Below are 11,420 nucleotides of genomic sequence, written 5' to 3'. Positions count from 1 at the left end.
CGGGGGGGGGGGGCAGCCCAGGCGTCCTACAGGCTTGGGGGATTTCACCCCCAGCGCTCCTCGCTTGTCCCGAGCGGTGGGTTTTCGGATGCCTTTTAAGACGAACCCGAAAGCCTTTACGCGGTGCGCAAAGCCAGTGGCGGGTGGGAAGCAAAGCAAAAGCGAGCCAGCTTCAAAGCTCTGCCCGTTCTCCCAGCCCCCGGAGCTGGATGCACCCTGCGCTGCCCGCGGGCCTTCCCACGCTGAGGGCGGACTCTGCCGCCCGACCAAGTGCCCTTCCATTCGTTACCATGAGCTCGGAGCGGTGTCCAGTAAAAAAGAGGGGGCGAGAGGTTTCTCCCACCCCCACCCCTTACATTAAATAAGTTACAACTGCAACTTTTTCCCTGTCCTTGATGGGATTCCTTGCCCAAATAAAGAAATATTTTCTAAGGAAAGGAACCGCTTCGGACCGAGCGGCTTGCGGCGGCAGAGCATCCCCGCTCCGGCAGCGCAAGAGCCGCCGGGGCAGGGCCGGTGTCACCGCGGACGTCTTTTAATGTTCATTTGCAGGAGGCTTTCTTCTAGCGGGGAGGAGGACACTGGCTTGCGACGGGGGAAGAGGGTTTAAGGTTTGCCGAGGAAGGACGGCGAGAGGCCCTTCAAAGGCTCAGGCGGATCCCCCAGCTCGGAGCTCGCTCTCCCCCGTCTCGATCCAGAGCCGTTCCGCAGCGGAGTAAACATCTCTGATCTAAGACAGCTGCCGGGAATCAAAGGCCGCCCCAATCAGCGCTGAACCGGCCGAAGATGAGACTGAAAAATGCCCGCTCCTGACAGGCGAAGGCAAGGGCGTGCGAAGGCGGCCCTCCCCGCAGCGCCTTCGGGCCGTGAAAGCAGCAACAGTTCGCCCATTATTCATCTGATTTGTTTTATAACACTTCTGACACCTAATCTTATCAGCTAATACCCAAGATTTAGTTACCCAAGGCGATTTTTTTTTTTCTTCCACACTAGCAGCAAAATTATTCGACTCCCTGCAGATCTGTTTACTTTTGTCAGCCTTAAAAAAAAAAAAAAAAAAAAAAAAAAAAGGAAAGAGAAAGGAAAAAGGAGGGGGGGGAGAAAATTAGGAGGGGGAGAGCTTATGCGTGAAGGAAAGATCCAGTCTTTCCAAGGCTCATAGAAACAAGCACTGAGGAAATACCGAGTTAACTCAAAAAAAAAAAAAAGAAAAGTTCTGAATATTGACGGAGAGGGTTTGCTCAGGAAGAGACCAGAAACCAAATGAACACATATGTAGCCCATGCAGACTTGCCTGTAAAATAACGATTTATTTTAATACTTAAAAAACACACACAATCCAGTGATAAATGTCAATTACCAATAATCAGCATAAAGTGCCAAACAGCCATACAACTTTTTTTTTTTTTAATAAACAAAACTTATTGGAATGTCTCTTAATTTGAATACACTGTTCAGAAAGCCAGCATTTAAAAAAATATGCTCTCAGGTTCTCTCTCATCAGGACGCACGAAGACTTTAAAGTACCACTAAAACCACGTTGTGCATACCGTCAGTTTGACATATTGCCATCTTTCTTTCCTTCGTTTTTTTTAAAAATAAGTCCACAAGTTACAAACCTCCTCACAGCACACTAGACCACAAGGCAAAAAAAAAGGTCTCCATGTCCCATGAACACTGATTTGTCCTGAACACCGGGGACCCACAGGTCTAAGATCTGGATGCGTTTTCTAGCACATGATAGGACTCCCCACTTGAGAGATATAGGTCATTTCCAAACATTAATTTTCTTCTCCTTTTAGGAAAACAAACTAGCAAATGAGATTTGCAAGTTGCCCTTCTCCTTGTCCTAATGGTGCTGTGATGAGAAACCACCATTTCAGTTCTTAATCGTCTTCCGGAATTCTCTGTATTTCCTGAAGTGTAAAAATAAGAAGCTTTATACAGTCAAAAAAAAGTATAAAATAAGAGGTTGGGGTTTCTTTTTTTTTTTAAGTAATACTTTTGGAAGCTACAGTTTGGGGTTTTTTTGTAGGGATTGGGGGGGGGGTGTTGCTTGTGGGTTTTTGTTTGGTTTTAAAGAGATTCCTGTCCAACACGTGAGCACCACCTTTTGGCATAAAGTTTATCAAAGCCACACAAGTCAGCTAGCACTCTCTGCATCATTCATGTATATTTTAAATGCAAAATAATCTTTTCACCCACGACTTAGGAAATTAGTTTCTTGAGTAGGGGGAGGTGGGGTGTGGATTTTGCTCTTTTTAAAGTACAAACAAAAACAAAACACAAAGTTCAGTGCTCCCATCCTGAAAGTTTTGTTTCTGCTCTGGTTTTGGTGTAAAGTCTGAAGGGGAGGAAAAGTTCATAGAAGTTGGAGATTCAGCACTTAAGTTTGGCAGGTTTCAGTTCCTTTACTTGCGTGTGCAGTGTCTTGTGGACAGCTAGCGTTCTGGACTGGCAAAATCCTTTCCCGCATTCTTGACACTTAAAAGGCTTTTCTTTAGAATGGATATATCTAGGGAAAGAAAAAGAATTGAGATGTCAGAAATAACTGGCCTAAACTCAGAAGTGAGCTACCTGACGGAGAACATGCTAGAGCTTTTTACGCCTACTGCCGAGACCGAGTGCTGGAGTGCGGCACTCGGGCTATCGTCCGTGTGTGTGTTTGTAAGAAGAGAGGGGGCTGTCGGAGGCTTACAAGGGTGCCTTTCTTAGGGATAAAGAGCTCCTCTCTAACTTCAGTGTCATCAGGCTGCGTGTCTTCGTGACACTTCTGAATGATCGCAAAGGCAGAAAACACAAGACAATGCAAACGGAGGATGAAAACATCTGTGGAAACTAAGAAGGAGGCCGTGCAAGTCATTTTTGCAGAGTGAGTGAGTACAACTCTCTTCCAAAGCGAGTTATCTGGGGTCCTCCACCAGCAGTGGGCAGAGGAAAACCTAGACGGAACACTGCCAGCTGGCCAGGGACATCACTTTTCTTACAAGCACCTTCATGAATGTAGGAGAGTAACCAGGGGAGTAGAGATACACAAAGAAAAAAGGACAGGAGAAGAAGAGTTGTTACCTGTGATCCCTCAGGTGGTCTTGTCTTCTGAAGGCCTTGTGGCAAATGTCACATGTGTAGGGTCTTTCATCAGTGTGGGTTCTTTCATGGATCAAAAGGTTGTAGGACTTGGTGAAGTGCCTGCCACAGAATTTACACACGAACTCCTTCTTGGTTTTGGACGGTAACCTTCCCCGCGTGGGTTTCTTCTCTGGAGAGAGTTTAGTCACCTCAAGCAAAGACCCCAGCCCTGGGGATGAGCCCTGGCTGTCTGCCTGTCCCAGTTTAGAGTGGTCCTCTTGTGTGGCGGCCACTGCTAAGTTGGCAAAGTCGAAGCGTGGTTTGGCTTTGAGGGTCACATTGGTGGCCTCTTGCTTGGGTTGGATGACATGTGGGAAGAGCGGGAAGGTCGGCAGCTGGAACCGTGCATCCACCAGGCTTGACACGCTGGGCACTTTGGAGAAAGAGGAGCGGGGCAGATGCATGGCAGGGTACCCCAAAGTCCACTGGTGCAGGTGTACGGCGTGCAGGGCACTGAACCCGTAGAGGTTGGAGAGGTGGTCAGAGGGCACGGCGGGCAGCCCGTTGAACGCTTGCAGGAAGGAGTAGTTGGTGAGCTGGAGGGAAGGATGGATAGGCACTGGGGCCGGCAGGGTCTTACTTCCCATGGTGGCCGCTTGGGAGGAGGATCTTGGGAACAGGGGAGGAAAAGATCTGGAAAATAAAGGTGGAGGGGGGAAGAGGGAGAGGTGGATTTATATGAAGATAAAAGCAGAGGTAATTTCTCACCTCACCCCTTATTAATGCCCTTCTCCAAAGCCACAGAAGGAGGCTGCCTCGGACTTGGAGAGGCCTGACCAGCTCTTGGCTGCAAGTCTATCCCCACAGGTCTCCAGACTTTCCCTCACCCCATCCCTCGCACACAAATGTTGTACCCCATCCACAGTCATTCACCTCCCAACAGCATCCCTGTGCTAGGTAGACCTCCGATGATCCTCTGCAGAGGGACAGCACAGAGATGCTGTTTTGGCCCACAAAGCTCAGGCTTCTCCCATGTAATTTAAAATCCCTTCCTGGGCACCCTCAGCCTTTAGAAAATAGTGGGATACTGCCCACTATGTCTGTCCACAAAAACTGCCTCTAGCCCTGACCCTTGAGGCGACGTGGGGAGGGGGTGCAGCGAGCTCGCTGCCCCTGGGTCGCTCAGCTCCCTGCGGTCTGGCATCAGCCAAGCTTCTGCCTCTGGGGTGGTGGAGGCAGTTGTGTGCTCAGAACTGCATGTCCTGCCTCATTCAAACAAAGAAAATCCTCGAAAATTTTTGGGGGGAAAATACCAGCCCACAGCCCTCCCTCTTACGTACTGCAAAAATAAACGGGAAAATGCTGAGTTTGGGTGACAAATCTGAAGTGCCATTTGCTCTCCCCAGGGGGAAGTGCCTGGCTTCAAGCCCACGTCCTAATCTAGGCAATCGCTTAATTAGAACCCTTCAAAAGGCGAAAAGGCGAGGGCTGGAGGGACCCTTCCTGTGGGGACACCCAGCCCACCAGCTGCAGGGCCGCAGGGCCGCAGCCCTTCCCTGGGATGGGTGCCACCACTTTGCTCTGTGTTTCAGGGTCCCGCCAAGCCCCCAGCCTCTCCTCTGGGCCAGATCCCTACCCATTCCAGCCCACAAGGCAGAGGGAAAAATGCTACCAGGCAGCAGCACGAAGGCTTTATCTGGCCCTGCCTGCAAATTCAGCCCCGGCTGCTGTCAACCATTTGGCAGGAGATGCCTCCTGAGGGTTGGTGGTGGGGAGGGGTGGTTAGTAGCTTCCCCTCTCTGTGGGTGCGAGAAAGCACCCAAGGCTTTTAGAGGCATCGCATCCCTGCAGCCCAGGGACTCTCCTTCTTACTCTGCAGCCTATAGCTGATGCTCTCTTTCCCCCCAGCGAACTCCAGGAGTTGCCCTCAGTAGGGCTGGTTTCCAGCAGGATCCCCATAGGGTCCCTGTAGAGTCCCCACAGGATGCTCGTAAGATCCCCACAGGTTTGCTGCAGGGTTCCTACCGGATCCACATAGGGTTCCCATAAGATCCCTTATAGGGTTCCTGCTGAGTCGCTGTAGGATCCCCACAGGGTCCCGGCAGAATCCTCATGGCACTCAGCCCGGAGGGTCAGTTCATGCCCACCTGAAGAGTAAAGCCCCTTTGGGGAAAAGGAAGCAGCAAAGTGCTGCAGAGCAGTAATTGTCCCTCGGGGCTGGAGGGCTGGGGGGGTGGAAACTGGTGGCGGAAGAGGTCTAAAGACCAGGGAAACAAATCTGATTTATATGTGGGCTGTTGCCTGGACCAAGGAGCTGCGGCTGGGAGGATGTGAGAGGGAGAAGCTTACTCTGAGCAGCTCTATACGCTGGGTCCACCTTTCACACCGCTTTACATAAATCAGCAGCAGGAAGAGAGACCCAAACCTTGGAGGAATTCCATCGCAATGACCCAGAATAAGAGATTGTGACATTTTGCCTTTTTTAATTGGACACATTTTGGGTAGTGGCTGATTGAAAAATGCACACATTACATTCTCATCCCTCTCCTTTTTTTTTTCTTTTTTTTTTTTTTTTAACTGTTTATGGCCGATGAACCAAGCAGACTGTTCTGTTGTTCAGCTGAGGAAATGCTTTTTATTTTGTTAGTGCTGCCCATACGCTAGGCGTGTCCACTTCGCAGCACAAATGCCTCAATCGATGACCCCAAGAACAAAGTGCACGGAAAACACTCTTGTCTGGGTACCTGAAATGTCTTTTTCTGTCTGTCACAACGGCTCCGTGTCCATTTTCCTGTCTAGGTAGCCCTAGATCTCTCAAGCATGAAACATGCTATTGCAAACTGAGTTAATTTCTGGGCTTATCCCTCTTTCTTTCTTCGTATCCTTAGAAAACATTTCACATTGAATACATAAGCAAAAATCTACTATGTCAATTTGGATAAATTCTCGCTCGATAACATTTTGAAAATTCTCTTTCGATTTCCCAAACGAAGAAGGGGGCAGAAAACAAGCAGTAATACAGTCGGGTCATAATAGCATCCATCGAGCCCGCGTTTTTTTGCTAGAGCAGTTCTATTATTTTTCAAAAAAGAAAAAGAAAAGAAAAAGAAAGAAAGCAAGGGAAAAAGGAAAAGAGGAAAAAAAAGAGGAGAAAAAAAAAGAAGAAGAAAAGAGGAGGTGGGAGCAGAGTGTTCACGTTACTACAAGTTTCTTGGCAGTTTTCCAGAAATGTAAGCTACACTTTTGCTCTGTGCGACCGGGATAGTCAAAAATATAGATGAAGAGCAGAGTATTTCATAAAGAAGTCCCCTCTCTCCGGGACATCAAAGCGAACGTGTTTCACAGCGCAGTAACTCCCCGCTCTCCCGCTTGCCCGCAGAGAGATCAATGTTTCTTTGATTTCGGTGTCACCTCCACCTTTAATTCTGTTTCATGTAAACAGATCGTTATCGGGGCTTCTTTTCTATTTTTATTTTTTTAAAGAAGAAGACCCCGCGAGTTCTCTGCTTGAATTCCCCCATCACAATAAAACTGTGCGGGGTTTTCTTTTTTAACACAAACTACCTCGGTGAGTAATTAAGAACAAACCACTTGTGTTCTGACTGAAACAAAAACCACTCATGCCAAGATAAATTTACCCTGCAAAATAGGATCATAAACTTGAAAGACTACATCTGTCTCCAGCTTTCTTACCCTTTGTCCTGTTTGAAGATACGGTAATGCTATTGTCCAGTTGCCATTGTTTTAAGACCATTGTAATCTTAACCTTCCAGATTAAATTCTACCTCCCCTATACGCCAAAAAAAGAAAAAGAAAAATCCACCCGGCTTTTTGCTGGTAGCATAGCAAGGGGCGAAATTAAATGGATTTCTAAGTAATCTTGTGGCTAGTCGGTATTTTTCCTTTCTACCTTGAATTATCAATTTCCGATGTGTCCTTTGAAAGGGATATTTGTTACATTAAATACCTGACTCATAAATAATGAGGTTTGCTAATTAGTTCCACATGGAAGAATGGAGGAGGTAAATTACCCTGAGAACGTTGCTTATTTTTACAAACATGATAAAGTAGCGGGCATAAAATGCTGCATTCTTGCGACAGCCTCAAACTACAGCAATCAGGTTCATCTGTCAAAAAAAGTCTCCCTGTTTTGCCTGAATCCTTTAAAGCCTGGCAGCTCTGTCCTTTCTGCTGCATAGCATCGGTGTGCAGCATTTTGCCACCAGGTCGGCTACTTATTTTGTCCCCTTTGAGGGGAACGAGATTTTCCCTTCCTATCAGTTTAAGCGAGGAAATAGAGCTTACAATTTATCTGTGTTTGGGAAACTAACTGGAAAGAGAATAAAATTGCCCTTTCGCTCCGCATTATTCGAGCGTGGTGCTCTTGAGGAATAAAGCGCATTGTTCAGCACAGATTTATTCAAAATATTAATGAAGTGTGCAGAATCTATTAAAGCAGGTTTATTCGGGGCTAATTGAGCGTGAAAGAGTTAATTGCTAACATTAATGAGGACTGGAAGGATTCAGTCAGCATGTGCCTTGGATATCTCCGCTCAATCCTTATAAAATCATCATTCACATTTTATCACGCAATCGGTGTTGACAAGTTTCTCCAGACCACCGTTGCGAACGCGGATGAACGCGGCGGATTTTAGTCTCTCAATAATAATAAATAATAATAATAATAACGGGGCTCCGACTGCACCACCGATCGCTACACTTCCCGGGGCAGCCTTTACCCAAAACAACAACAACAGCCACCAAATCCCCGGGTCCGGATCCCGGTGGGACGGTGGCTACGAGGGCCAGGGGCGGGAGGCGGCCGCGGGTGGGTGCCGGCGGGGCGGCCGCAGGGGCCAGGCTCCTCAATCTTCTCCCCGCTGAAGGTTTTAGGTTGGTTCGGAGCATTTTTTTTTTTTTTTTTTTGAGGGGCTGGTGGTGTTTAATCCCCTCGGGTGCAGGCAGGCCCCCAGCACAAGACTCATTCTCGCTTTTCTCCCTAGAGAAACGGCCGGTGCCTCCCTCCCCCGCGCACGAATAAATCGTCCTTCCTCTCTCCCGGCGGCAGGGAGGATTCCTTCCCTCTGTCCTCCTCGCTTCCCACGGCCACAGCACGCACAGCCACGGGTGGAGGGGGGGAGGGCAAAACCTTTTCGGGGCACGCCGGGCACCGAGCCGCACGCCCGGGCCCGGCCGGCCGAGGCGGTGCCGTCCCCGGGCTCCCGGCGCGGAGCTGCGCGGCGCGGTGCCACCACGCCGTGGGGTCCCGAGCCCAGCGCTGGTTTGGGGGTTGGCCCTCTTTCCTCGCTTGGCTTCGGACTTACTAAACCGGACCTACTGTGCACCTGTCCGGGACACGGCTCTCGCCCTCCTGCCCCGCTGGCGGTTTGTCGGACGAGTCCCGCAGCGCTACGGTCATCTCCAAACCGCTCGGTTTTTATAGTTTCCCTCCCAAAAGCCAACTATAACAACTATACCCTAATCCTCGGCTTTGCACTGACACTTTATAGGCTCGGCCTCGGGAGAAGCTGAGGCGCTCCCTACGCTGAACTTGTTTCGAACCATTCAGACAAACACAAACATCAGAGTCATTTCTGCTGTGGCCTTGGGAGGAAAGAGAGGCAGCTTCTCGGACCCTAAAGCACTAAAAATGGAGTAGGAAAGAAAGAAGGGAAGGAAGAAAGTAAGAAGGAAAGAAAGAACAGAAAAGGAAAGAAGAGAGAGCAGAGAAGCTGAACGTTCGAGCCCATAAAGGGCGTCCAGGCTTCTGTTTTGCAGCTCGTATGTGTAATTTTTAGCTCGGGTTAGAAACACAGCTCCTCCGCAAGGGGGGATAAACAGCTTTGAAAAGGGAAGACAAATCCTTAAATAGCATCAAAATATCCGAGCCCCGTGTGAAGGCTTCCCCCCAGCCCTCCGCCCGCCCCAAGGAGAACAGTCCTCCTCACGTGAACCACTATTTCCCCACTTGGTCTGCACCGTCCAGGGAATGGTGGGAGGGGATGGGGGGGGGGAAGGAAGAAAGGAGGGAGAGAAAAGGAGGTGTTTGGATCGATATCCCCCACCCCCGAGGCTTGGCAAAACAAAAATCAAACAAAATGAGTTGTTCTTTTTATTTACCTAATCCCGATCTGTGCTCCACCGCTGGCAGCAGTTAAAAGATCCTGGGCTAAATTGGAGCTGGCAAAATAAAATAATAGGAAAAAAAATAATAGGAAAAAAAAAGAAAAAGAAAAAGGAGAGGTTGGGCTAGGTCAGTGTCTCTGCTGGCCCTGGGGGGCACAGCTCTCTCCCCACCCCACCCCACTGCTCCTCCAGCGGGTACAGGCAGATCCGAGCGAGCAGCGGGGCCAGGTGTCCAGGTGCTCCGGCTGATGGAGCCGGAGGTGCTCTCCCTCCTCCTGCTCCCGGCGCCGTCTGCGTGTGCCGGACTGCAAACGCGCCCGGGAGCAGCCGAGCTCACACTGAACCGATCCCTTCCCTCCAGCCTCCTCCTTATTTCAACCCCCCCCCTCCCAGCTCCCCCCCTCAACCTCCCACCACACTCCGGGCATGCGCACGCGGGGAGAAAGTTTCTGGCTGGGAAGAACCAACTTTTCAACCCGCTTCTCCTGCAGGCGCAGCAGCCCGGGGCTCGCAGCCCGCAAACGTGTGATCTCGCCCCCCCTCCCCGCCCCGCTCCCCGCAGCCTCCCCCGGGGCATCTCCCCGGGGCCCGTTACGCGCGGCCCCCCGCGGCGGAGCGGCTTTCCCGGGGGGGTGGTGGGTGTTGGGGGGGATCCCCCCCCGTCCAGCTCCGCGCTGCGCCACGGCGGAGGGCTGCGCGCTCCCCCGGCGGCGCTGCGCGGCCGCGCTGCCCTGCGCCGGTCCGGCCCGCCGCTCCGCGCAGCTCCGCTCCTGGCCGGCCTCGCTGCGCCCCCTCCCCGCCGAGCCGCGGGACGGGACTCACCGGGACCTGCCCGGGGAGGGAGGGGGAGAAAGGCAGAAAGAAAGGGGGAGAAAAGAAAAACAAACAAACAAACAAACAAAAAGCTGGGGGGAGGATGGAGGGAGGGTTCTGATCCCTCTGGGAGGATTTTGGGATCGCAAGTTGTTCTCCCTCTTTGAGGAGATCCTCCGAGAGGATCCCGGGAGCCGCTTACCTGCGAGGGGTCCACCCCCGGTTCGAGCCGCTTCCTCCCCCCGGCCCAGCATCCCTCCTGGGCCCCGCTTTCCGCCCCAGCGCCCCTGACCTCGGTGCCTTCCTCCCGTCCCTCCTCCCCCGGGCCGCGACGGTCTCTCACCGCAGCCCGGGAGGGGTTCCGCGGCGTGCGAAGTCCCGCGGATCCCCCGCGGACCGGGAGCCGCAGAGCCCTGCTTAGGTCTGGGGGGAGTCAGACTACCCGGGCGAGAAGCAGGCAAAGCAAAACAACCCTCGAAAGAAAAAGGTTAAATGTGCTTTATAATTAATCCTGAGGCCATAATCTCCTTGCTTATTTGTTTTTCTATTCATCCATCCATTCACACTCCTTTAGATCCGTGAAGGGGGAAAAATTGCTTGGGTGTATTACATTGTCCCGAGGAACCAGGGTAACATAATACGCTAGCGAAGACAGATCCGTCAGGATAGCATGGCACCGTGCTCAGGGACACGCATGTGGTTTTTTATTGTTCATGTCACTGCCGTTGTTACACTGATTTTTGCCCATCTCCGAAGGAAAAACAAACAAACAAATAAATAAAAAAAATCAACAAAACGGCAACCAGAAATCACTCTGTTATCATCCTGCAGAATAAGCGTTGATGAACACGACAGTAGCGTGGCGAAGTAAGCCCTAGCCCTGCCATTTCATGCCCCAGACATCTCTATTTCTGGGGAGAGTCTGGGGTCCAATACTGCTCACTGCTCTGAGCAGGCGAAGAGATTTTCGTTCCCTCCTTTTGTAAACGAGTGGCATTTTTATGAGGCAGAAGCGAAGCAAAGACGTTCCCTCATCCCGGCTTCTTCAGTTGTCTCTTATTTCTTGCTGTTATTTTCTTTCTTTCTCTCTTTCTTTCTTATTACTTCCCTCCCTCCCACCCCCCCCCAAAAAATCCTAAACCCAAAACCTAGCACTTTTATTCCTGTTCTGGGGGTCGAAATGTCGAGAGTGCGATCCTGTGCCCGATGCTGTAAGTTGATGCCTTCGAATAAGTTTGCATTTTCAAAAATAGTTTTCAAGTCCTGTTGTCACAACACGAATGTAAGATCCCCAAGTGTCCCCAAACCAAGAAACAGACCGGAGATATGCTCTTCTAACTGCAGATTTCTCTTTTCCCAGAGGAATAATGTTGGTATAGCTGGGGGTGGGTGCGTGCATTAGTAAAACAAAA

General features: G+C 50.6%; 1 protein-coding gene across 2 annotated transcripts; it reads right to left on the bottom strand.

Annotated features, from left to right (window-relative positions):
- Positions 1-1,290: 1,290 nt before the first annotated feature.
- Positions 1,291-9,563, bottom strand: OSR1 (odd-skipped related transcription factor 1). Of its 2 annotated transcripts, XM_069805740.1 has the most exons (4): positions 9,395-9,563; positions 9,190-9,249; positions 3,070-3,762; positions 1,291-2,515 (listed from the first exon to the last, which is right to left on the bottom strand). In XM_069805740.1, the coding sequence occupies exons 3-4, from the start codon at positions 3,714-3,716 to the stop codon at positions 2,380-2,382; spliced, it is 783 nt and encodes a 260-aa protein (XP_069661841.1). In that variant the 5' UTR covers positions 3,717-3,762; positions 9,190-9,249; positions 9,395-9,563; the 3' UTR covers positions 1,291-2,379. The 2 variants fall into 2 exon arrangements, with proteins under 2 accessions (XP_069661841.1, XP_069661840.1); XM_069805739.1 differs by having other exon boundaries at positions 9,190-9,563.
- Between the last annotated feature and the right edge of the window lie 1,857 nt (positions 9,564-11,420).

This window comes from Haliaeetus albicilla, chromosome 18, assembly GCF_947461875.1.
Source record: "Haliaeetus albicilla chromosome 18, bHalAlb1.1, whole genome shotgun sequence".
NCBI lineage: Eukaryota > Metazoa > Chordata > Aves > Accipitriformes > Accipitridae > Haliaeetus > Haliaeetus albicilla.
The sequence above is the reverse complement of the archived record's forward strand: the minus strand, read 5'-3'. Positions and strand labels throughout refer to the sequence as shown.